The 26,838-nt window shown below is 37.5% G+C and overlaps 2 protein-coding genes across 4 annotated transcripts in view; one reads left to right on the forward strand and one right to left on the reverse strand.

Moving 5' to 3' along the window:
- Positions 1-3,006: 3,006 nt before the first annotated feature.
- The window catches only part of NFAT5 (nuclear factor of activated T cells 5), a 116,880-nt gene continuing 93,048 nt past the window's right edge, over positions 3,007-26,838 (reverse strand). For all 3 annotated transcript variants that reach the window (XM_045989606.1, XM_045989605.1, XM_045989607.1), the window contains 5 exons: positions 24,356-24,439; positions 15,528-15,676; positions 12,261-14,760; positions 11,350-11,593; positions 3,007-10,678 (listed from right to left, as the gene is read on the reverse strand). In XM_045989606.1, coding sequence (XP_045845562.1) covers positions 11,358-11,593; positions 12,261-14,760; positions 15,528-15,676; positions 24,356-24,439 — 2,969 coding nt within the window. In that variant the 3' untranslated portion in view covers positions 3,007-10,678; positions 11,350-11,357. The remainder of the gene's footprint in view (positions 10,679-11,349; positions 11,594-12,260; positions 14,761-15,527; positions 15,677-24,355; positions 24,440-26,838) is intronic.
- Positions 20,311-21,429, forward strand: LOC123931912 (heterogeneous nuclear ribonucleoprotein A1-like). The gene has a single exon (XM_045989609.1). The coding sequence runs from the start codon at positions 20,347-20,349 to the stop codon at positions 21,355-21,357; it is 1,011 nt and encodes a 336-aa protein (XP_045845565.1). The 5' UTR covers positions 20,311-20,346; the 3' UTR covers positions 21,358-21,429.

Below are 26,838 nucleotides of genomic sequence, written 5' to 3' on the forward strand. Positions count from 1 at the left end.
TTAGCTTAAGCAACTAAAAGAATGGAAACTCCATTTGCTAAGATGATCAAGAATCTGGAAAGCATATTGGGGGCAGAAGTTGGGGTCAGGAGGGGTGAAATCAGAATTTGACTTCAGGCATTCTATGTTTGAGATGGATGGTAACAGGTACGTGGACTTTGGGGAGAAGTTATGATTGGAGGCATACATATGGAAATCTTCAACATAGAGATAGTATATAATGCAGTGTCAAGGATGAGATTACCACTGCAATAGAGAAGAGATCTGATGATTGACCTCTAGGGCTCTCCAGTGTTAGGAGGTCAAGAAAATGAGTATGAAAGAAAGTAGCCAGCAGAGCGGGAGATCGGAGTTGCAGGGTCCTGAAAGTTGAGAGAAGAAAGTGTTTCAAAGAGGGAGTGATCGGGTGTGTCAAATACTACTCATAAGCCAAGTAGGATAGGTCTGAGAATGGACCTTTGGATATGGCTAGGTGGAGGCTATTCTGGTGATTTTGACAAGAGATATTTCAGGAGAGTGGTTTCATGAAAGCCTGATCGGAGTGGGTTCAAGAAAGAATGGAAGGAGAGGAAGTGGAAACTTTATGTATGGAGTTGTGTAGTCAAAAAGTTATTTTTTTAAGAGATAAAGGAAATTACAGCAAATTTATTGCCAGTAGGAATGACTCAGAAAAGATTTTGATGCTGGAGAAAGACGACAATTAAAGGAACATGTCTTTGATTAAAAAAACAAGGGGGCACAAAAGGATCTGGGATCTAGCAAACAAGGGCAGAATAGCTAAGTAGTATCAGGACTAGTAATACTAAAACAAGGTTAACACTCATTAGGTACTTAACGTGTGCCAGGAACTAAGTAGTATTTACATGGATTAATTTACTTCATTCTTGCAATAACTCTAAGAAAAGGGTTTTATTTTTGTTTCTGCTTTATAAGTAAGGAGATGGTGGAATGGAGAGGTTAAATAACATGTGCAGGAGCCAGAACGCCACTGAGGTGGGCAAACTCAAGAGCCTCTGCTTTTAAGTACTACACTGTACTGCCTCAGCTGAAGCAGGGACAATGGCACCATGAAAGAGAGCACAAGAGTAGCTACCAATACTTTTTTTTTTTAAAGATTTTATTTGACAGACAGAGATCACAAGTAGGCAGACAGGCAGGCAGAGAGAGAGGAGGAAGCAGGCTCCCTGCTGAGCAGAGAGCCTGATGCGGGGCTCGATCCCAGGACCCCAGGATCATGACCTGAGCCGAAGGCAGAGGCTTTAACCCACTGAGCCACCCAGGCGCCCCAATACTTTTTTTTTTTTAATGACTTTTTACTTATTTGTCAGAGAGAGAGGACAAGCACAAGCAGGGGAGTGGCAGGCAGAGGCAGAAGGAAAAACAGGCTGCCTGCTGAGCAAGGAGCCTGATGCTGGACTCAATCCCAGGACACTGGGATCAAGACCTGAGCTGAAGGGAGATGCATAACTGACTGAGCCAACCAGGCGCCCCTCAATACTTCCTCTTAGAACAAGACCATTAAGCGTTGCTGTTGAGAAACTGTAGCTGCTTTTATACTTCTAGAGTCCCTGTTGTGTCCTGAGCAGGCATAAATGATGTCCCATTTCTCTTACAGGCCTGATTATATGGCTGCTAAGAATGTGTTTGCTCCTTAAAACATGACATAGTAGTACTCTTAGTAGCTTAGAGTAAAGCAGGACAACCATCTCCCCTATTCAGGACACTGTAACAAATTATGTAACCTAGCACTGCATCAGCTTTTCTGGCAGCCACTTAAAAGTCTCAACTTCAGATCAGTCTTTTTGCCCACACAGGCAAGTTTTGGACCCAAGTTTTTTTTTTTTTTTACCCTTTTATTATTTTTACTTCAAAAAAATTTTTTAATTAAAATTTTAGGTCACGGGGCGCCTGGGTGGCTCAGTGGTTTAAGCCGCTGCCTTCGGCTCAGGTCATGGTCTCGGGATCCTGGGATCGAGTCCCGCATCGGGCTCTCTGCTTGGCAGGGAGCCTGCTTCCTTCTCACTCTCTCTGCCTGCCTCTCTGCCTACTTGTGATCTCTCTCTGTCAAATAAATAAATAAAATCTTTAAAAAAAAAAAAAATTTTAGGTCACTAACATACAGTGCAATATTGGTTTATGGAGTAGAATTCAGTGATTCCTAACTTACATACAACACCCAGTGCCCATCATAACAAGTGCTCTCCTTGATACCCATTACCCATCTAACCCATCTGCCACCCTTTTTGATATTTATACTTACTGAATTTCGTTATCAATCCTTTCCAGTGCTGCTGAAGTCAATAAATGCCAAAACTTTTAAACACATTTAGAACAATGGTAGCATTATTGAAATACATACAGTCTCCTAAAAAGACAATTTGTGTTTATATACATCTGGGTATGTTGAAAATTCAGTCACTTTCATAGAATCAACAGACACAGTCTGTATTTGATAAGAAGGTATAAACATATGATTTAAAGTACTACTTCTGAAGTTTCATGTATTTTTTATTTATATATCATATTTTTATTTATATATCATACTGATATCTATGTATCATCTGTATTTGTGTTCAGTATCAATTACATTTCTCCATAGTCTAGTAGGTGCACATGGATTATTTTTTTCATTTCAAATACTGCTAGTGGTATGTTATATATACACCACATTTTGGTAAACACCAATTTATATATTTGGAAATAACTGACAGAAGAACGACAAAAAGAGATTATTGCCTCTGGATTTTTGACTGAGGGCTGGGGAGATTTCATTTTTAGCAAAATTACCTCTGTGGTACATGATCTGTTACCACGCTAAGTCACTTTGTACGTTGCTGGCAAAACTACTAGGCACAAAGTAAATGCTCAAAAATAGATCTGCATTTCTTACCTTTTCCAAATGATTTTATAACTTCAGCCACATACTCATGTTGCTCAAAACTGACAATCATGGATATGAATTCATTCACAAAGTTTGAGGAAAAAAGACAGTTACCCACTGCAAAATGAAAACTTTCAATGTTTTATTTTTGACTGCAGCTGTTTACAGAAATATAGTTGCGAGTATACAAATGTTCCAATAGAAGCAAAATATCTTTTTAATATTTAACAAGTTATCACAGATAGCTAAAAACATAGATGCAAATGAAATTCCCCCACAGAACAAACTGAAAATATCTGGTGTCAGTGCTCTGAAATCCCAACTATGAAAGCCATATACACAAAAATGTAATCCTTATATCATTGCAGGACAATGGAAGAAGGCAGTTCAGTGGTTGACCAGTGTGCTCAAGCAAAATAAAACAAAAGTAAAAAATTTAAATGGCAGAATGGTAGCTAAAGCACTTGAGAACAGGTTCATGAAATATCTGCACTATGTTAATTAAAAGACTAAGTAAAAGAAGCGCATAAAACTCAGTAAAATTTGACCAAAAAAAGTAGCCACTACTTGGAGCTTATCAATTAGAAGGGAGCAAGGTGAGCAGATACATTCATTAGCTCAAAAGAAATTAGCTCAATGTCACTGGAATCAGTTTGTACCTACTAAAGTCATAAACACTTCAGTGCAGGACAGTTCTTTATTGGACACATTAGTCTGATTCCAAAGCCACACTCAAACATCTGAGATGGGGTGTGTGTGTGTGTGTGTGTGTGTGTGTGTGTGTGTGTGTCCTGAGGTTCATTAGCTAAAATAAGAAGCAACCCCTATAAACTATTTCAAACCAAATTACTTCTGGGGGAGAAAAAGAGAGCAATGATGATATGGTTAAACACAGGTCTTTTAGAAGAGAGATTACAAGTTGGAATCAAATAGAATTGTGGTAGAATTCTTTGGATATAGGAATATATTATGCAATAAAGTGGGGTAGAGGGGAAAGGGAATAAGAAAGAAGGAATGTACCTAGAGCATCTCCCCACAGTTTGCCTATGTATTGCCAGCACCAAGGTTTGTAGAGTAAGCCACTTATATTTCCACTGCTAGTATTAAGCAAAGACAGCAGTGGTGATATTTATAAGGTGAGTATACAATTATTTTTATTTTGAATGTGCATTTTTCTTCCGTGAGTTAATTAATTGGGTGATTTGTAAACAGTGGAAGGAAGATTACAGCAATTATGGAGGTACTGAATACACATGGAGATTAAAATGACAGGATAAACCTACTTATCTTGTTACTTTATATTTACCAGAGGCATACAATTGAGAAAGGAGAAATGCCCAGATTATATAATGCACTGTCTTGTCCAATATTTATTTTAGTAAATAATGCTTGTCTGAAGCGTAAGTTCCAAGAATAGCTATATCTCTACTGCATCAGTTCTCATACAAACCAAGCTACTTTTAAATAAGTTTTATCTATTTAATAAAAAAGAAATTAAATAAGGTGCTTTGTTGACCTGGCCAGCCATCTTGTTTAATATCTCAGATACAAATATAAATACAAGGAATGATATTCTGAGAGTTGGTCTAGCCAGACCAAAATTATGGTCTGCTGGTAAAGTAAGAGGCAATGAAAAGAAAGCTTATATTATCACTGCCCACAATGTACCCATTTCATGGATAAACAGGAGACTTTAGCACCCGTCAATTATTTTAGCTACTTAAATATCATAACAATTAAAAGAAATATAGAAGATTGCACCTATATATTTAAATCAGTCATTTAATGTAAACTTTTTAGTAAATGGTAGTAGAATGCCAAACTAAGTTAACTGAATTATCAAGAACTAAACTGTTTATGTACATAAAACATACTATATTTCTATAGGCAGTACTGAGAATAAATTATCATTGCCAATAAATGATTATGGATAACCAGGTTAAGCTGAATTTATATAAAGAACAATATATAACTATTTGTATGACTAGGAGGGAACCTTTCTAGATCTTACTGTATAACATTTACCCCAGTGGTTTTCCAATGAGCATACATCAAAATCAACTGGAGGGCTTGTTAAAACACAGAATGCTAGGTCCCATGCAAGAGTTTCTGATTCAATCGGTCTGTGACAGGGCCCAAGATTTGCATTTCTAACTAGTTCCCAAGTGATACTGATGTTGGCTGGTGGGCTGAGGACCATACTTTGAAAACCACTGGTTTATACTGTTTATGTAGAAAACTCTATACTACAAGGTTCTTATAAACATGACACAAAATATACTGGAAGAGACCTGGTTTTAATTAAGTCTCAAACATATAGATTAGCAAGCTGAACATTTAATATTTCTAAAATGATTTGCTGAAGTGTAATCATTTCCTCATATAGTCAATTACATTTCAAAGTCTTAAGTACTACTAAACAGTCATTTTAGAAAATATTCACATAATACTTATACCAAGCTGGCTATCCAAAATAAAAAGGGACATAAAGAATTAAGATGTATTCATTAAGAATCATCACTATACAGCATTCTTGACTTCTTTGGAATGACTAAAGTGCATAATATCTTTTGGGTATTAAGAATATTGCATAAAGGTTTGCAGTCTTCAGAGCCACTAAGTCAAAGAAATACTCACATGGGGAAAGCAGCTCTATCCCAAAGCTACTGTTATCCTGCCCTCTCGTTAGGTACCACCACTGCAATAAGGAGCTAGAACAGAGGCAAAATTAACAAAAACCAGAGGGACACTTAATTCAACTGTATTCTGTTGAAAGGAATCATTATCTTAGTTCTAGAGGGATTTCTATTTCCTTTAACATAATTTTTCATAAAGATTATGAAGGTTCTAACAGGAAAAAGGTGCACTACGAAGAATTACATGGCCTTATCTATTTAGAAAAGTTGATGTAACCAGCTTTTACCTAAACTATGTGTAGTGATTTATTTTCATCCATCTGAGTAAGATCAGAGAAGATGCTTTAAATACTTCCTTCCTGAAATTTAACTACAATCATTTGTGTACATGGAGTCTCTAAGATAATAAAATTTTCATTAGCATTCAGGTAAGACCTATCATTAGTTGATCAAGATGAAGATAAATTTAGATAATTTATATAAAGCTGAAACAGTATAATTCTATAATTTATTACTTACCATTCCTCAAAGGAACAATTCTAGCAATGTATCTTCTCTGTTACTCTTAGGCCAGAGGGAGAAATTTATGAAGTTGTTTTCTACAGTGATCGAAAAATGGAGAAAAGAATAACTAAATGGAAAAATTGAAGTTGGGGCTATGAAATCATTTGTGTATTTGTTTTTGGCAATAGTGAAAAATGAAAATATAAGAAAGGGGCACTATCATGGTAAAAAGGCACTTTTTCCATAAGCATTTGATTTAGATATAAAGTATTAATTTAAAAAAATTTCCTGGAAGTGGAGTAAAAATAGAATTTTATTAATAAATGAGGCTAGAATGGCATGGAAAAAATGGGATTAAAGAAGTAATTAGAGCACTGGGACAATTCACAAGTGACACTATGTTACTCTGATATTTACTGCATTCTGCATCATAAACATTATGTCCATGATTTAGTTTCAGTGACATAAATAAGCAGAGGAGAAAACCTCTTTTTAATATGTTATGAGATTCTACTAACCTAACTTACTAGTGCATGAACTCTGTGCTATTTTTCTAATAAAGCTGCCAAACTATATAGTTTCTGTCTTCATGGAGTCCCTCCTTATAACCAAAGCTGTGCAGATACAATATGGCTGCACTGAGTAGGGATGAAGCCTGTGGTCATGAAGCAGAGTAAAGCTAACAGGCCTCATATAATTTTTAAATAATTAGAAAAAAATCAACTAGGAAACAGGTATTAGAATTAAAATTAATTGTTCAAAAGGATTATTATCTTAGTTCTAGGTGGGTTCAGATATAACTTCTCTCTCATTTCCTTTGACATTATTTTTCCTAGGCAGATTAACTGAAGTTGTGATGGACAAGAAATGTACTATAATGAAATTCTCAACTACAGAATGTACAATATTACAAAAAAAGAAAAGGAAGGAAGATCTTTCACTAATTCTGCTTTTATAATAAGGCCTTTCAAAAACCTGTTCTAGGGAGACTGGTAAAAACAGATTTGCACTAAATAACAGCACAATACTCTAATTACAAAGGTAACATGATAAAGCTCTGAAGCAAATATGACTTCTACTTATCTTCTCCCATGTTGGTGTGGATATATAATGGAATGACAATAAGGAACAACACACACACACACACGCACGCACGCACACACCCACACACACAGATAAGCTCCAAGCATTAAGGTGAGCTGCTAAAAGCAAGAGCAGTTGAATGTAACAATATAAAGGAATAAACAAGGTTTATAGTTTATTTAGGTCCTTCTGCCATAAATAAATTTAATAAATTGTTGCTTCCAAGGCCTTTGCTAGCCCTGGAATCTCTCCCATTTGTAACAGTAATCTGGAAATTGTATTATTAGCACAAGTATCAACCACTGACCACTGAGCTAACTCTTCAGTAAGAAGAGAGATGCTTTTTGAAACCAAATATTCAGAATGCTGTACTTAACATTGACCTTTAGGGGTAAGGAACATTAAACAATGTTAAAAAAATTTTATCATTATTGAATAAGAATATGGTAGCATAGCACAGCCCTTGTATAAATAACCACAAAATTTATGAAAATAAAAATAGGGTTTTCTGCCTCCATCCAATCAAGCCACTATACAGTTCAGGTGTATGTTCTGTTCTAAACTTAGATACTATTAAACAGAAAATTGGTCCCTGGTGACTTGGCATTGGCAATCAGCATTTTACAATGATAAGCCTCTTGCTAAACAACAGAACAGAAGTCAGCACACAAGCCAGTCTTCTTGCCACCACTTCATCCACAGAGCAGTGTTAACAAACATTTTAATTGGAACTTGGTGAACAAATAGACTTCCTGAGTCTCCTGTGTAATCTCTTAGAAAAAAAGTCAGAAAACTCAGAAATAAACTTACAGTATTTTACTTCTATTTCTTATTTTTCTACCTGCTGGGTAAGCTACCTCTTTATAACTCTGCAATTAGAGTTTTACATTTTAAAACTGAAGCACTGGATTGTGTGGCTGTCCCTCTTATAACCTGAACTATATTGGGTAATTTTTCCTGACGGGGTGGGGAGAGATGATATATTGAGGAAAATGCTTTTGGTTCAGAGAATTTATAAAGTAGCTCTGGATATTACAAGATGGGGAAAATGTTATTAAAATTACAAACATGGGATTTTTTTTTAGTGTCATTATAAATAAAAGGCATAGAATACAGAAAGCCAATTAACAACAACAACAACAATAAAATATTAAATATATAGTGAGCAAGGACTGAATGGCTCATTCTTGTGAAACACCATTTGACATAACTGCCTAGATGGGTTTCCTTACTCTTAACATTTTGCTGAGTGAAAGATCCAGCAAACACACAGTAAGCTGCCTTTAGCCCACTAATAACATCAAGGAACTGCCTGATGGAATGGCCACAGATGAACAGGTCATTTATTTCAAAAGATACTTAAATACTCAATAAAGACATAACAAACCCCCCCCCCCTCACTGTTATCAGACGCCACGTTGTGGTAGAACATCAGACAAACTCACAAATTTAACCACAAAAATGTGTGGCAAAAAAAGAATAGTTTATATATATGTATATATATAAATTTCTATATTTATGCCAATGTACTCACTCAGTACAAATAGCAAAATAGTATACCATTTCCTAAATACAAAATATAGCTTTCCAAAAAAATGAAACACACATTAGATATAAACCATCCAAAACTTGAACGATTGAAAACTGTATTCAAAAGTAAATGACCCAGAGTAGGTCTCTTTCTGAAAAGTTCCCTTCATATCGGCAAGAAGCCTGTACTACTGAAAACGTAATTCAATGCCTCTCAATCAGAGAGAGAAAGAAAGAAAGGGTTGGGGGTGGAGGAAAGAATATACAAGGACAAAGAGAAAAAACAAATTAGAAGAGCACATTCAAAGAACTAAGGAAGACCACAAAAAAGGGGAAAAAATTCTGGCTGTATAAACAAAACCAACACCACAATTCCATAAAGGTCAACTAAATGTATAGGATAGAAAAAAATTAAAAACAGAAAAGTAGCCTTCAACAAACAATTAACAGGCTATTTTTTTGTACACTTAAAAAATAAATGAAACGGACATGAATACCAAAACATCTTATCTACATATAGAAGCCACACACAATTTGGCCTTAAACTGTATTAACAGCTTTCTACATGCCAAAAGGAAAAAAAGACATAAGCATGTGTCCAGACAACAGGTTGTAGTGAGAAGAGAAGTGGGCATCCCATGGGTGGCAAGAACACCCAGAACTGTATAACTAATGCTACAACTGCAAATTCTGGAGTGTGTAATTTTGCTCTCTATAGATGTAACACAAGTTAGTTCTTCAATTTAAGTCAATGATATGACCCTGTAAAGCCCAAGGCTTGTGGGAACCATCAGATAAGTGACCACTTCAAACCATAAAGCACTGAGGTGACAAGTGAATTACACTCACTGCAGTTCAGGGAGAAGTGATGTTTCAAGAAATTTTAGTTTGCCTTTTTTTTTTTAATTAAAATGTACACTGTTTCCTATTAGAGGGAAAATTTGAAGACTTCAGAACAGCACCGTTCATGGAAAAAAATGCATTGTTTGTTTCTCAGGAATCAGCTCCCCTCATTCCTGAAAGGGTAGCCCCCTGCCCCACCTGTGCTGCAGGAGTTGCTGGGTTACCCCACACCAAAGTGGCCTTTTCCTTTAAGTTGTTACAGGGTCACAAAGCTAACAGTATATTACTAATTGTCTTAAAAAAAGTGAAGAAGAGGGGGAGAAGAATATAAATGAATATAAAAAGGGAACATCGGTCCACGACTGGGATAAGAAGAAAGCAGACTCAAATTGCTATGTCAGTTTTAACTGCTGTAGGAGGATATCAGAACATAATTTACCACACATTATCCCCTTCATTTTTTGATAGAGCAAGATAATTATTATTCTATGCACAGTATGGCTAAACCCTTTAAGAGAAACACAGAGAATTAACAACTCCCTGAAAAATAAAATCAATAGCATTCGGTTTGTGTGTTGTCTGCCTTTGTGATAAAGAAGCCTCTTATCTGTGTAGAGCTCTTAATACAGCTTACTTATCAGAATGTTACCCCTTCAGTTTCTCCATAAAAGCTGAAAAAAGATTCCTTCGCTTTGGCCAATAGCTGTGCTTTTTATATTGAAAAATCACAGCCTTAGTTTTAGTTACTATTTGAACTTTCCTTTTTTAAAAGCCATTACTTGACTAAAACAATGCAGGAAATAAAATATGAAAAATGAAAAAACGAAAGTAAACATGACATTATGAATTACTTTCTAATAGCAATAATAACTGAGCAGTCCAGCTTTTGGATTTAAACTGTACTTTTAAAGAAACAGTGCCTAGGAAAATAGCAACAATTAATTCTGTCAGCTGGAAACTCAAATAGATTCTCAGTCATCACTGTTATTAGGAATATAAAATATGAAGATGTTACCAATGGTGGCTAATCACTGCAACAGGCAGCACTGATGTGCTCTTTTGCAGTAAGAGTAGAATCTACCCATTTACTCAATCACAGTTTTTCATACTTTGTTTTGTTTTTAAAGTAACAGTTCAAAAATCCTCATGGAATCACATGATCTCAGGACATCTTGGAATCAGAATTTTCTTCATGGAATTTCTAAAAAAGAAGGAGAAGTTGAATGTAACTCACTAGGGAGTGAAATCATTTAGAAATTTCCCATTACCCTGGATGTCCCCAAAGTATATTATAGTACTATAAATGATACTCCATCATATTTATACATCCACAGACTTTTCTAACTCTGTATTTCTTGAGGAAGGGAGAAATGAGATGTAATTATATTCAATATATAGTACATTTGTTGGATGTTCGTTGGATATTCTGTCATTCCATGGCAAAGAAACTTAGCACCAGAAGGACAGCCTAGTTCTAACAATACAACTACGAGCTATCATTCAGAGTAACTTATGCAGATCAAAAAAAGTGCCATCTTGGGACCTGGGTGGCTCAGTAGCTTAAGGCTCTGCCTTTGGCTCAGGTCATGATCTTGGGGTCCTGGGATTGAGCCCCACATCGGGCTCTCTGCTCAGCTGGGAGCCTGCTTCACCCTCTCTTTCTGCCTGCCTCTCTGCCTACTTGTGATTTCTTTATCAAATAAATAAATAAAAATTTAAAAAAAAAGTACTATCTTGTGAGAAAGTTGTATTTCAAAAGAGTAGGGTCTAAAAAGTATTATTACTTAAACCCAAATCTGATACAGTTTATATCAGAATAATACAATTTATCTATGCTTTTCAATAAAAAAAAAGCCAAAATGCAATACTTACTCATCCAGTTAAAAGGTGCCAGTCAAGTTGTTCCCTTGGTTTTGCAATGAAACAAGCAAATCAATCTTTTCAATGTTCTGGTTGGCATTTATGGAGGATGCTAGTGAAGAATTTTCTGGCATTTGCTGAGAAAGAAGTGTTGTCACAGGTGGCTGGCCCTCATTCTGGGGTTGGCCTGGCTGACTTATGGCCATCAACTGATCTGGCAAGGTAGCTGGTCCAGAAGTTAAAAGCTGACTACAGTCTGCAGAGACATTTAAAATAGAGAAGCTACCTGATTAGTTACTTTCTGTTAAGATTCATAAGAAGACATTTATTAGTTGCCGGGGCAAATTCATTATTGTACTTATTCAAAAAAGAACCAGAAGGGAGGCACTTGACAGCCCCCCCGAAAAAGTTTTCACCAAACGGTACTGGAATTCATCCCAGGTCTCCTCTAAGTGATATACAAATACAACTTTGCTTTGTTAATCTTAAGTCCTACACATTTCCTTGGTATATAAACATTAAAGATGATTTTCTACCTTCTTGGAAACTCCTTGGCAGAGTTTTTTTAATTGGCAGAGACATTTTGTCATTCTTACTTCATTTTCCTTTCAAGTTTATAGATTAAAATGGCAAACACATTCATTTACATTCATGACCACATTTAGTCCTCCCAATATCCTTTTTGAGTAAGTACATAATATTACCACCATTTAAGATATGGAAACTGAAGCTTTTGCAGGTCACATAACTTGTCCACGATCTCACAGTATATAAGTGGTATAGCTGGGACTTGAACTCAGTTTTAAGTATAATCTGTGCTCTTAAGACCCCTGTGTTTTGCTTCCTTTTAATAAAAATAATAATGATTTGACCATTTCAACTAGTAACATTTAAGAAATAAGAAATCAGAAAGAGTTTCTTACTATTTTGAATGCCAAATAAGAACATTCCGGAAGTCTGTTGAGATGAGCCAGGAGAATTCTGTAGTTGGTTCATTGTGCCTCCAGTAGTGTTGTGAAACAAAGTCGCCTGTGGCTGAGGTGAAGATGTGGCTCCCTGGATTCCAGGCATGTTGTTCTGAGGGGAATAAAGAGGAGACTGCTGCATGTCTTGTTGGTTCATACTAGTCTGCAAAGCAGACATGGATGCTGGAGAGAGGAAGAGTGTTACTTGCTGCTCTTGAGAACTGGGTGACCCTTGGACCAACTGAATCTGAGGAGAGGTATGGAATAAGGAGGTTTGTGGCGACTCAGACTGGGTAGGACCTGGGTTCTGAAGAGAGGAAACTGGAGGCTGGTTCTGAAATTGCATGGGCTGCTGCTCTTGAGTCATTGGAGCCATATTATTTTGTTGGTGAAAGATGGATTGGTTCTGTTGCTCCTGATTAGCCATTGGATTTTGACTCGGGTTGAACATCATGTTTGGTGGTGGCTGCTTCTGAGATGCCATCGTGGCCATGGTGTTCTGATTACTGAACAAAATGCTCTGCTGCTGTTGCTGCTGCTGCTGCTGCTGTTGCTGCTGTTGCTGCTGCTGCTGCTGTTCCTGGGATGGAGAGTTACTCTGGATAGCAACAATCGAGTGCTGAGACTGGAAGATCGTTCCTTGTTGGTTCTGAGGCATTGGATTAGGAGGCAGGGAGCCCAGCGACACTTGAGGCTGGAACATACCTTGCTGGGAGGGTTGTGCCTGTTCCTGGGAAAGCATAGGGGTCTGGATGTGTGATATTGGAGCCTGCTGCTGGAAACCAGCTTGCTGCTCAGTGTTAGATGTTGACTGAAGTGGAGAAATGGAGTTCTGAGCTGCAAAAAATGAAATCTGTTCTTCTTGGGCTACTGTGTTACTCTGAAGATTATTCATTGGACTTTGGGAAAGAAACAGGTTGGCCGACTGCTGGTCTTGAGGAACAGAAGAGCCCTGGAGCACAGCCATGGTACTCTGAGAGTGAAACATTGGAGGCTGCATTTGTTCAGAGGACGTTGTAGAAGTCTGACTGTGAACAATAGGACTTGGGCTGTGGAAAATAGAACCTTGAGTTTCCTGGGAAAGGTTCTGAGCATCAGCAATAGGATTTTGAGGATGAAAAAGTGGAGCCTGTGAATGAGAAGACTGCTGCAAAAAATTCCCAGACTGGAGTGACATCATCTCATTACCTTGCTGGAATAAACCATTACCTTGCTGCTGAGTACCATTATTCTGTACACTCATCATACTTTTCGTAGATGAAAAAAGGTTAACTTGAGATTGACTGTCCCCACTATGTTGCATTTGGACCATGGTCTGAAAGACACTGTTCTGAATCTGCTTTGCTTGTGCTCCAGGTTCTTCTCCATCTCCTGAACTTGATGTCTGGAACATGGCCGTGCCAGGGGTTGCAACCTGTTGTGTGGTGGTTGTAGTAGTTTCATTTGCAGAAACTGCAGGTGAAGAAGAAAACAATTCACACTGCATTTGCATGTCCTCATTGGTAGATAACGCACTCATGATGTGAGACGTCTGCTGGTAAACTGGAGATTGCTGAAGGTTCCCATTTGCTGACGCAGGGGAAGGAAACAGCTCAGACTGGATCTGGGCAGCCGCCTGACAAATACTCTGTTGCATCTCCATCACCATCGCAGCTGATGATTCCATCACTTGTTGCTGTTGCTGCTGCTGCTGCTGACTGGATAATGTGCTTTCAGTCGGTGGATGAACACTTTCAGCTCTTCCAGCTATTAAATTATCTGGTCTAGTATGGACTGCTGGCTCTGTTGAGGAAAACATTCCAGGGCTTACACTATTTTGAATTTGACTGACTTGTTGAAAAATGTCTGCACTAAGCTGTTCTTGAACATTCTCATTACCATCTGGAGCAGAAAATAAAACTGAAGATAACTGTTGTTGTGCCTCTAAAACTTGTTGGACCAAGTCAACATTCCCACTGCTGCCACTGGCAGTACTGCCTGTAAAACTTCCGGCTTGCAAATGCTGAATCGTATTCTGTAGTTGACTCACGCTATTCGGTGACGGGAAAATATTGGATGAAATCTGCTGCTGTAAAGTCTGCGCTTGTTCTTGTAGTGGTGACTGCTGCTGTGGCTGGGATGATTCAGTCAGGTGTGACAAATTAACCACTGTACCATCTGACTGTAGCACTTCTCTAGACTGGGTTTCTCTGGTCTGAAATTGGGTTGCCTGCTGCAGCAGTGCATCACTGGTGGGCAACTGACTAGAAGCAGAAACTGCTGGAAAGGTACCAGGCTGTGAAATGTCCTGTGTTTGGATAGTTGTCAGGGTCTCTGGGTTGTATGTCTTAGGCTGAATCTGCTGCTTTTCATTTTCAGAAGGTAAGTGGGAAGAGGATGACGATGAAAAAGACCCATTTCCTGCTATGTTAGAGATATTTTCTAATGTTTGTTGAGTTGATCCAACTGTCTTTGTAGTCTAAAAAATAAAAATCCCCAAATAATATGTCTATATAAATATTAAATTAACTCATAAGATATTTCAAAAATTATTATACTAAAAACATATGTATATGCAGGACCAATTTTCCACTCTACCTTATTTTTTCAGAAAACAGGTAAGACTAGGATTCTCTGATGATACCACGATATCTGACTGTCATTAGGATATCTTTTTAATAAATGTTATAAGCACAGATAGTTAAACAAAAACTCATCAGTTTTGACTAAATCAGTTTTGACTAAAAACTAACCAGTTTGACTAAACTAATAGTCAAACAAAAAATAATCAGTTATTGATGTGCTTAGGACAGGAAGAACACATTAATTCTATAGTTCATGAATTAATAGTAAATTTAAAAATACCTCCATCTTGTGGATCACTGGTAACATTTTGGAGGGAAAAGAATAAGTGAAAAAGGAAAAGGGAGTTACAGAAAAAGACTGGGGAAAAAAATGTCTCCAATTCCAAAAATACTAAACCTACCCTTTCATTAATACCCCATACTCCACAAGTCTAGCTAATATTAATTCTTCCCTTTCCAAGGTATATTGGAAGTCACTTTGCAGGCTATTTTATTAGCATGTTAAATCACTCTGAAAAGCAAAACTCATTACCTGCAACTAAAGAGAAACACATGTGAAATAAACAGGAAAAGTAAAAAGCACAAACATGGAGAAAAGAAATCAAACTAGCAATATTTATAACTGAGATGAAGATGTGGGGTACTAAACAATGTAACTCACCTTAAAAATAGGGGAAGATCTTTTTTCTGCTGTTACTTCCATTGGAGTAACATCTTCACTCTTAATCATACTGCTTGATATGAGTGGAGTGATCAGAGCATTAGGAAGAATATTTACCTTATCTAAGTTACAACCAGTAGATTTCATTGCTGTATACAAACATACACAAAAAGAAAGAAAAGTTTAAAATCACTAACATCATCAACTATTTCATTCTATGATATGCTGACTCTTTGTCATGATTTAAATGTCTACTTTTTGATGCTATGCTGGCAGCATGAGATATAAAACTGGTGTATCAAAATGTGTCCTCCCTTTTTTGAAGTAGTAGAGGCTTAGTGACTTCTGATAGGAGCCTGAATGAGACTGGGTTAAGTATCAACAAACTTACACAGTTCAATTATCAAGCTATATCCCTTAGGGTCCTTTCAAAGTACCATGAATTACATTAATCAACATTTCCACAATATATTAGAGGATACAGCTTAGAAATATCCAGGGTAAAGCTACTCAATTACAACTCTCCTCTCAGCATATGGTTGCCTGGCCACATAAAGTCAAAAACATTTTAAGGGCCACGGGATTGTCTGAACATTTCTCTCCTCAACAAAACTCAAGTGTCTCATTAGATTATGCCACCAAGTAACCAGATAGACTTTGCTTTTCTAGCTTAATGCCTTAGAAAACTTGTATATGCTAAGTTGACATGAGTACATTTCTCTTTCATTTTTATCTTTTTAAAATATTTTATTTATTAGAGAGAGAGCACACGCGAAAGAGAGAGAACAAGAGAGTGAACATGAGCAGGGGAAGAGGGAAGGGCAGTAGGCAAGGGAAAAGCAGGCTTCCCGCTGAGCAGGGAGCCCAAGCCCAGCCTGATGCTGGGCTCAATCCCAAGACCCTGGGATCACAACCTGAGCCAAAGGCAGAAGATTAACCTACTGAGCCACCCAGGTATCCCAGCAAATTTCCCTTTTAGACAGGACTTAAATTATTTTTTCATTTCAGAAATTTAAAAACTATTTTAGGTTTACCAATTAAATTTCCAAAGCAAAACCACCAAGTATTTTCCACTTTCTTCTACTCCAGTTTGCAGAAATAGTTACAGATTTACACTAAGGACAGGTAATCCATAGCAGATAAGGTAGGTTCTACCATTTCATTATATCTATTTTTTTGTCCTTGATTCCTTTTCTTTGACTTCTTTTTTTGTCTAACATCTGTGCTACTGGCACTTAGTGCAGCCTACTGGTATTACTAATGATAGTCTTCTGAACAGAACACCTAGCCAAATTCTGACTTAAGAGTTTACCACTACTTTGAAACCCTATAGAGAGAAATACAAACTCCCCAGAAGGCATAACTGTTAAACTTCTTAATTTAATACTAAGAAGAAATACTGGCTACAAAGAGGACTTTATTTTATTTATTTATTTTTAAAAGATTTTATTTTATTTATTTGACAGAGATAGATCACAAGCAGTAGAGCAGCAGGCAGAGAGAGAGGGAAGCAGGCTCTCTGCTGAACAGAGAGCCCGATGCGGGGCTCGATATCACGACCCCAGGATCATGACCCGACCAAAGGCAGAGGCTTTAACCCACTGAGCCACCCAGGCGTCCCCAAAGAGGACTTTAAAATGGCACATGGTATATGAACAGGATAGCTATCTTTGTAATAATTTGATTTAAAAATATTTGAATTCTGGTCTTCAATTTGTCTTACAGCTAACTGGCTAAAAACAACTCCTGTGGGAACTGATTATCTTCAGGGAGATGGAAGTACTCATTTAACTTCTGATATTCTATACTTTATTACTTTGAAAAATGGGTCATTTACTCATGAGTTTTCAGACCTATTTTCACCTAGATTCAAAGCAACTCACAATCCAATTTTGACTGAGAAAAAAACTTTACATCATGTACAAGGCAGGTATTTAAAAGTATTTTAGAGGGGCACCTGGGTGGCTCAGTTGGTTAAGCCTCTGCCTTTGGCTCGGGTTGTGATCTCAGGGTCCTAGGGTCGAGCCCCGCATTGGGCTCTTTGCTCAGCAGGGAACCTGCTTCCCCCGCCCCCGCCTGCCTCTCTGCTTACTTGTGATCTCTCTCTCTCTGTCAAATAAATAAAATCTTAAAAAAAAAAAAAAAAGTATTTTAGACCCATCTCACATACGATTTGAAAGACTACTGCTTGGTGTGATACAAGACAGACTGATCGGTTGGTTCTGGTTTATGTGAAACCTGTATTGGGCCCTCTTTGGTTTTACGTTAGTATATCAGGCCCACGGCTACTTGGCAGGTGTGGGGCATACAGTGGGTTGACAGTATCAAGTTCTGCTGTTGCTACTACACATGTGGGTGGGGGATGAGTCAGCCCCCAGATTTTGCTAGTGGATCAACAGCTGTCAGTAGGTATAAGTTATCCCACCAAGACTCTGCCAGTCTTTGCTTTTCCTAGTTTTCAAGAGCAGGCTACTCACGCTTATTTATTGATTTATTCTTTCTCTCTGTGCCTGTTGCCAGTTCTGAGCCACAGACTGCTCTGGTGCCCAATTCTGAAAAATGGTAGATTAAAGAAAACCCAGGAAACTCACTTGGTGTTAATCTTCAAGTTCTATGGTCCCTAGCCAGTCCACTTTCTTCTCTCTATATTTGAAAGTGTTTTTATGATTGCTCAAGTATTTCCCAGGTAATTTGGTAGATTTAGATGGGAGGGACAGGGAAAAATAAATATACTATTTATTTAAATAAAAATAAATAAAAAAAATAAAAATAAAAATAAAAAATAAAAATACTATTACGTCCCAGAACCCACAACTATATCTTTAATGGACGTGTAAACAATATTAAATGGCTTGAGAGAAGTCATCCTATCTTTCCTTCCTACATTCTCATTATATATTTATGATCCTTTACAAAGTTTCAGGCACTGTTTCAGGTTCCAGTGATGATTAAGATGGATAAAGTCCTACTGCCTGGAAATTACATTTTAGCGAAGGAGGAAAAAAAAACCCTAAACATGTGAAGTCTGTGTATTATGTAAGGGCTAGGGAAGAACTTTTAAGCAAATTCAGAAAATCCACAAGGTAAGTAAGATAGACATATTTAATCATCCAAATATCAAACTGAATTTGTGAAGAATATATGCCAAAAACTTTTATTTTTATTTATTTATTTATTTTTAAAGATTTTATTTCTTTGAGAGAGAGAGAGAGAGAGAGAGAGAGAGAGCATGAGAAGGGAGAGGTCAGAGAGAGAAGCAGACTCCCCATAGAGCTGGGAGCCTGATGTGGGACTTGATCCCAGGGCTCCAGGATCATGACCTGAGCTGAAGGCAGTTGCTTAACCAACTGAGCCACCCAGGCACTGCCAAACAACTTTTAAATAGTGTTCACTTCCATTCATGGCAAATAATCTTTGAAACTTTGAACAGTCTTTACTATAAGTTTGCTATTACCAAGCAGCATTTAGGTCAGGTCAAGTACAAATATGTTTGGTTAAAATATAGATTAAGATGTATAGGGGAAGAAATAGTGGAGTGAAAAAAACCACAGGTCTGGGAGCAATCTAAGTTGCAAGCTGTTAGTTACTAGCTGTGTGAGCTTGAGTAAATCACTTAACTTCTCTAAGTCTTGGCTTATTCACCTGTAAAATAAAATTGAGATATGGTTTCTCCAAGCTCCTAAACCTTTCCACATAGCTAAAATCAGTTAGAGAAAAGTATATGCTCTCAACTATTTTACACACTTACCCAATTAATCACTCCTTACAAAGCCAAAACCAAGAGAATGCACATCAATACAAGCTGTCCCTTGAACAATGTGAGGGTTGAGGCACTGACCATGACACATAGTTGAAAATCCACAGAGAATTTTTTTTTAAAGATTTTTATTTATTTGACAGAGACAAAACGAGAGAGGGAACAGAAGCAGGGGGAGTGGAAGAGGGAGAAGCAGGCCTTCCACAGAGCAGGGAGCCCGACATGGGACTCAATCCCAGGACCCTGGGACCAAGATCTGAGCTGAAGGCAGATGACTAACCAACTGAGCCACCCAGGTGCCACCCATATAGAACTTTTGACTCCCTCAAAACTTAACTACTGATAGCCTACTGTTAACCAGAAGCCTAGCCAATAACATAAAGAGTTAACATGCATTTTGTATACGATTATATACTGTTTTCTTACAATAAAGTAGGCTAGAGAAAAGAAGGCTATTAACAAAATCATAGAGAAATACACTATATTTATTGGAAAAAAAATCTCCATATAAGTGGACCTGCACAGTTGAAACCTGAGTTATTCGAGGGTCAACTATACTTTATCCCTGGGTCCTAAACCTGTATCACAGAGTCTTTGAGTCATCTTTCTAGAGTGTCCTCTCTTGTCTACCTGTGCCTACTAGATATAGAAAACTTCCTGGAAATATGCTCAAGAAATGGTTAACAGTTTACACTGTATACTTTATATTATTTAATCTGTATTACTTTTGTGTTAAGGATATATACACAGCTAAGTAAAACCGAAGATGAATCATGATATACTGGCTCTAGATTTAATATCTCATTGAGTGAGCTGTACAGTTATCCTTCTTACTCTCTACTTACTCCCTCCAAACCCTAAGGAATTAGAAACTTACTTTAAAGCAAAAGCTTTCAATATCTTTCAATAGTATCATTATTTGGATATCAAGTTCTGAATCTTAATAAAATTGACAGCTATTTATAAGAATGTTACTTGGGAGATACGTTCGTTAGATTACTCCTTTCTGCCCGCGGATGCCGCCGAGTAAGCATCGTTGAAGTCTCCCCTCCCACCTCCGTCATGTCTAAGTCAGAGTCTCCCAAAGAGCCTGAACAGCTGCGGAAGCTCTTCATCGGAGGTCTGAGCTTTGAAACAACCGATGAGAGTCTGAGGAGCCATTTTGAGCCATGGGGAGCACTTACGGACTGTGTGGTCATGAGAGATCCAAACACCAAGCGCTCCAGAGGCTTTGGGTTTGTCATATATGCCACTGTGGAGGAGGTGGATGCAGCTATGAATGCAAGGCCACACAAGGTGGATGGAAGAGTTGTGGAACCAAAGAGGGCTGTCTCAAGAGAAGATTCTCAAAGACCTGGTGCCCACTTAACTGTGAAAAAGACTTTTGTTGGTGGCATTAAAGAAGACACTGAAGAACATCATCTAAGAGATTATTTCGAACACTATGGGAAAATCGAAGTGACTGAGATCATGACTGACCGAGGCAGTGGCAAAAAGAGGGGTTTTGCTTTTGTAACATTTGATGACCATGATTCTGTAGACAAGACTGTCATTCAAAAATACCATACTGTGAATGGCCACAACTGTGAAGTAAGGAAAGCGCTCTCTAAGCAAGAGATGGCTAGTGCTTCATCCAGCCAAAGAGGTCGAAGTGGTTCTGGAAACTTTGGTGGTGGTCGTGGAGGTGGTTTTGGTGGGAATGACAACTTTGGTCGCAGAGGAAACTTCAGTGGTCGAGGTGGCTTTGGTGGCAGTCGAGGTGGTGGTGGATATGGTGGCAGTGGGGATGGCTATAACGGATTTGGTAACGATGGAAGCAACTTTGGAGGTGGCGGAAGCTATAATGATTTTGGCAATTACAACAATCAGTCCTCAAATGTTGGACCCATGAAAGGAGGCAATTTTGGAGGCAGAAGCTCCGGCCCTTATGGTGGTAGAGACCAATACTTCGCCAAACCACGAAACCAAGGTGGCTATGGTGGTTCCAGCAGCAGCAGTAGCTACGGCAGTGGAGAAGGTTTTAATTGCTGCCAGGAAACAAAGCTTAGCAGGAGAGGAGAGCCAGAGAAGTGACAGGGAAGCTACAGGTTACAACAGATTTGTGAACTCAGCCAAGCACAGTGGTGGCAGGGCCTAGCTGCTACAAAGAAGACATGTTTTAGACAATACTCATGTGTATGGGCAAAAAAAACTCAAGGACTGTATTTGTGACTAATTGTATAACAGGTTATTTTAGTTTCTGTTCTGTGGAAAGTGTAAAGCATTCCAACAAAGGGTTTTAATGTAGATTTTTTTTTTTGCACCCATGCTAAATGTAATAGTCTGATCATGACGCTGAATAAATGTGTCTTTAAAAAAAAAAAAAAAAAAAGAATGTTACTTGGAAGATTCCTGCCAGAACACAAAGTTAGAAGACATTTATGTTGCTCAGTCTTCATCATTGAAGTATATTTAATTAAATCTCTCAGATAACACACCTTGGCATTATACTAAAGCTCTGATTTTAAGGGATCATAAAAATAAGCCGTAAGTCAAGGAAAACTGCTGGTTCTGAAAGCTACTATTTTTTCTTCATTGATCAGGAATCTCCGAATAATGATATTCCATTTAAAATGACAAGTGAAAAATTTAAACAAATGTTTAGTATTCAATTTAATTTTTTATCTTCAAAAAATTAATCATGATTTTAATTGATAAAACTGTGAAATAAGGTTTGAATTGTGAAAAGTAATGTGTGTTTCTTTCTCTTTTTCTATAACTTAAAAAAAAATTTTTTTTTTACTTGTGTGTTTCTTATCCATTTTTTTTAGCCTTTTAAGATTTTGACCAAATGACTAAATCATTTATTACTGAAAATTAAACATGACATTTAAAACCTTCCAACCGGGGCGCCTGGGTGGCTCAGTGGGTTAAAGCCTCTGCCTTCGGCTCGGGTCATGATCCCAGGGTTCTGGGATCAAGTCCCACATTGGGCTCTCTGCTCCGCAGGGAGCCTGCTTCCCCCTCTCTCTCTGCCTGCCTCTCTGCCAAGTTGTGATTTCTCTCTGTCAAATAAATATTAAAAAAATAAATAAATAAAAAATAAAACCTTCCAACCGGGGTGCCTGGGTGGCTCAGTTGGTTGGGCAACTGCCTTCAGCTCAGGTCATGATCCTGGAGTCCCGGGATTGAGTCCTGCATCGGGCTCCCCACTCTGAGGGGAGTCTGCTTCTCCCGCTGACCTCTCTCCTCTCATGCTCTCTCTCATTCTCTCTTTCTCTCTCAAATAAATAAAATCTTTAAAATAAGTAAATAAATAAATAAAACCTTCCAACCTTCAACTCATTATCTTTTTATGAGAAATTTCACATTGGATTAGATTAGTGACCCTTCAGTCTGATACTCTATGTGAGTACCATCAAAAATTTTTGGAGGGGTGCCTGGGTGGCTCAGTGGGTTAAAGCCTCTGCCTTCAGCTCTGGTCATGGTCCCAGGGTCCTGGGATTGAGCCCTGCATTGGGCTCTCTGCTCAGCGGGGAGCCTGCTTCCTCCTCTCTCTCTGCCTGCCTCTCTGTCTACTTGTGATCTCTGTCAAATAAATAAAATCTTAAAAAAAAATTTTTTTTTTGGAGAAAAAAAAATTGGAGAAAAGCAGGGATGGTGAAGTTGGCAAAAAAAGACCACAAACATCCTTAACTTTCTTCAATGATTCATTAATTATAGATTTATTCATCTAATAAACATGGCTTAAATTATTTTTGCTTAGATGTGTTACCCTAAGCACAAGAGCTCAACCTATTCATTTTTAACACTAGGTAAGTCACCTTGGGCAAATTATTTAACCTCTCTGGAACTTTGGTTTCTTCATCTGTGAAATGAGAATAATAAATTACCTACCTCATAGAATTTGGAAGATTAAATGAGACAGTGCCAGCAAAGAGTACAGCATATTGCCTAGCACTTTAATATACATTCGATAAATGTAAGATATTGTTATCCATTATACAGATTTGTAAATTTTCCTGTAGTTGAATCAGATACATTTTGCAGTTTACTTACTATTGCATAATTCCTCACTAATCTACTCTGGAAGTGTTCATGGTCAGAAATTAAAATGACAAGCTATACCGAACATGGTATATATACAAATGCTGAATTTTACTATTGACAATATAAAAAAATCCATTGTATTTGATTGAGTATTTTTAATTTTAAAATTTAATTTGATTTAATCCATGAATTTCATGGCAGTAAAAGATAAAGGCTAGAATTATAATAAATCAATGGCCAATATGTAATTGACATCTTCATATGTAATGGCAAAAAAGCATCACTGGTGACTATCTAGTTGTGTTAGAAATCTCTTAAGAAAAAAATTTACTCTCTTCCGGCCCCTCTGCCACCTGAGGTATTAAAGGCTGGGCACAGTGTAGTTTGCATGCTGGAAAAAAAAAAAAGAAAAGAAAAGAGAGGAAGAGAGAGAAAAAGAGAGGATGAGAGAGAAAAAGAGAAAAAGAGAGGAAGGGAGAGAAGAGGAAGAGAGGGAGAAAGGGAAGAAGGGAGGAAGGAAGGAAGACAGACCGACCTAATCTCTTTTACATTAAAACATCCTGAAGATATCTTCATTGTTTCTTGGGACTGGCAGGGAGTAAATAAAGATGTCAGAAGGAAGAATATTAACTAAAAAAACTAAAGAAACTTTGCAAATACTGAATTCTTTCAAAATAGTTTGGTTTCTTCAGTTTCAAAATTTCAATGTCAAGTACTAATTTTGGTAGCAAGAAGCTTTATAGACTCTATTTTACATAAATTATTGTATTTTATATTTTAACATTTTTAACATTGGGGAATAAAAAACAAAACAAAAAAAATCTCCTCTACTCCAACATATACTTTAAAACAGTTTGTTCATACGGTGAATAAAGGGGAAATACCAAGTTGGGAAACAAGTTTCTGCATTCAGTAAAGTTAAACAAATATTTATTTTGTGATATAGAAGATATCCTGCGAAGTGTTCCAAGTACACAAAAGAACACATAATAGTAAGAGTTGCTAGACAAAATAGCATTTTTGGAAAGAAACGAGTTGGTACCTTTCATGGCTTCTTCAAAAGAGCAAGGTCTGGAAGGACTAGATATTTCTTTCTTCACATTTACATTCAAAGCACCAGCTGTTGCTATTAAAGCAAAACAAAACAAAAAGATTGATGTATTTATTTAAGCTTTTCCTAAAAAAAATGTATCTTAAAAATCTTTAATTGAAATATTTTCCATAAAACATTATTATTTGTTTAGCAGAAAATCTAAGCAGAAATGAGTCATTTTTTGTTTGTTTTGTTGTTTTTACAGATTTTATTTATTTGTCAGAGAGAGAGAGAGAGAGTCCACACAAGCTAGGGGAGCAGCAGGCAGAGGCAAAAGCAGACTCCCCACTGAGCAAGGAGCCCAATGTGGGGCTCAATCCCAGGATCCTGGAATCATGACCTGAGCCAAAGGTAGATGCTTAATGACTGAGCCACCCAGGCACCCCCAAGAAATGAGTTCTTATAACCACCAATCTATGCCCTAAAATTCAGCAACCAAATGGGCAGTAGCACGTGCTCACTTATGAAAACAAAAGCAACAGCAACTTAAAAAAAAATCCTTCTTGGGGCGCCTGGGTGGCTCAGCGGGTTAAAGCCTCTGCCTTCGGCTCAGGTCATGATCCCAGAGTCCTGGGATCGAGCCCCGCATCGGGCTTTCTGCTCAGCAGAGAGCCTGCTTCCTCCTCTCTCTCTCTGCCTGCCTCTGCCTATTTGTGATCTCTCTCTGTCAAATAAATAAATTAAAAAAAAAATCTTAAAAAAAAACCCTTCTTATAACAGTATTCATGTTGATATGTGATGAGTATAACACTGTTATGCAACTTTTGTTTTTCCTTAAGTAGGCTCCCTGCCAGCATGGAGCCCAATGCTAGGCTTGAACTCATGACCCTGAGATCAAGAGTCGGATGCTGGTTTAATTGAATGAGCTACCCAGGCACCCCAAAACTGACACAAAACTTTTATTTATTTATTTATTTGACAGAGAGATCACAAGTAGGCAGAGAGGCAGGCAGAGAGAGAGAGAGCAGGGGAAGAAGGTTCCTCGCTGAGCACAGAGCCCCATGCAGGGCTTGATCCCAGGACCCTCGATCCCAGGACCCTGAGATCATGACCTGATCCGAAGGCAGAGGCTTTAACCCACTGAGCCACCCAGGCGCCCTGACACGAAACTTTTAAAAATTATCAAATATAGTGTAATACCAGATAACAAAAATTCACCATTCATCTACATAAATAATTTACTTAAAAAAACTGATTGAGAAACATTTGTCAACTAACTGAACTAAATTTGAAAAAAGCTGTGATGAACATAGAGAATATGTAACATTACAATTATTCCTTTTGTAAAGCCTTGGAAAAAATAATCTTTGTATATTATTAATGGAGAATCACTGGACTATTACATCTAGTCATATCAACTACAGCTACTATGGCAACTTAAAATTTAATGGGCCTAAGAACAGGGTTTAGTTCTGAAATGATAAAGTTAAATAAATTCCAAGTTTTTGCTTAAAAAAATATTTTAATTTCTATTTTTCAATGTATTTATTTTATATTCCCTAACTTATTCAGAATGGGAAATGCGTCACCTTACTTTCAATTTCTTTTAAATTTTCACTTTTATTGACTTATTTTTTAAGTAAACTGTATACCCAATGTGGGCCTTGAACTAACAACCCTGAGATCAAGTATGGTATGCGCTACTGACTGAACCAGCCAGGAGCCCCATCTTATTTTCTAATTTCTTATTTTTGACATGAAAATGTGAAATGATATTTATAAAGAGACTATAAAGAGCTAATTAATTGTGAATAAAAAGACAAAATGTGCACATCTAAGAACGAAGTTAAATAACTTATCTTAGTGTGCTCCACAGGTGGTCCAACAAATGACATATAAAGAACTGAATGGAAAAGAAATCCACAATTTTATTTATTATTATTTTTTAATTAAGTTTTTTTTATTTGACACAGAGAGATCACAAGTAGGTAGAGAGGCAGACAGAGAAAGAGGGGGAAGCAGGTTCCCTGCTGAGCAGAGAGCCCAATGTGGGGCTTGATCCCAGGACCCTGAGATCATGACCTGATCCGAAGGTGGACGCTTAACCCACTGAGCCACCTAGGCGCCCCCACAATTTTAAACCATAACATTAATTCTAGCAATTACAAATTTTATGTATGTATGTATGTATGTATTTAGAGAAAGTGCATGTGTGAGCAGGGTGGGAGGGACAGAGGGAGACAGAGAATCTCAAGCAGGCTCCATGCCTAGTGTGGAGCCTGACTCCGGCTTGATCCCATGACCCTGAGATTATAAACAGAGATGAAATCAAGAGTTGGACGGTTAACCAACTGAGCCACCTAGGTGCCCCAACAATTACAGATTTTAAAATAGAAACTAATCTTTGAAAACACTTCAAATTTTTACTTTTAAAATCAAGTTTTAGTCAGTTGTTGTTACAGCAACAACAACAAAAAGCATAAATTTTACAT

This window comes from Meles meles, chromosome 19, assembly GCF_922984935.1.
Source record: "Meles meles chromosome 19, mMelMel3.1 paternal haplotype, whole genome shotgun sequence".
NCBI lineage: Eukaryota > Metazoa > Chordata > Mammalia > Carnivora > Mustelidae > Meles > Meles meles.

Bases quoted from the DNA above. Each gene is read 5' to 3' on its own strand.
- LOC123931912 (XM_045989609.1), top strand. From the start codon at position 20,347: ATGTCTAAGTCAGAGTCTCCCAAAGAGCCTGAACAGCTGCGGAAGCTC.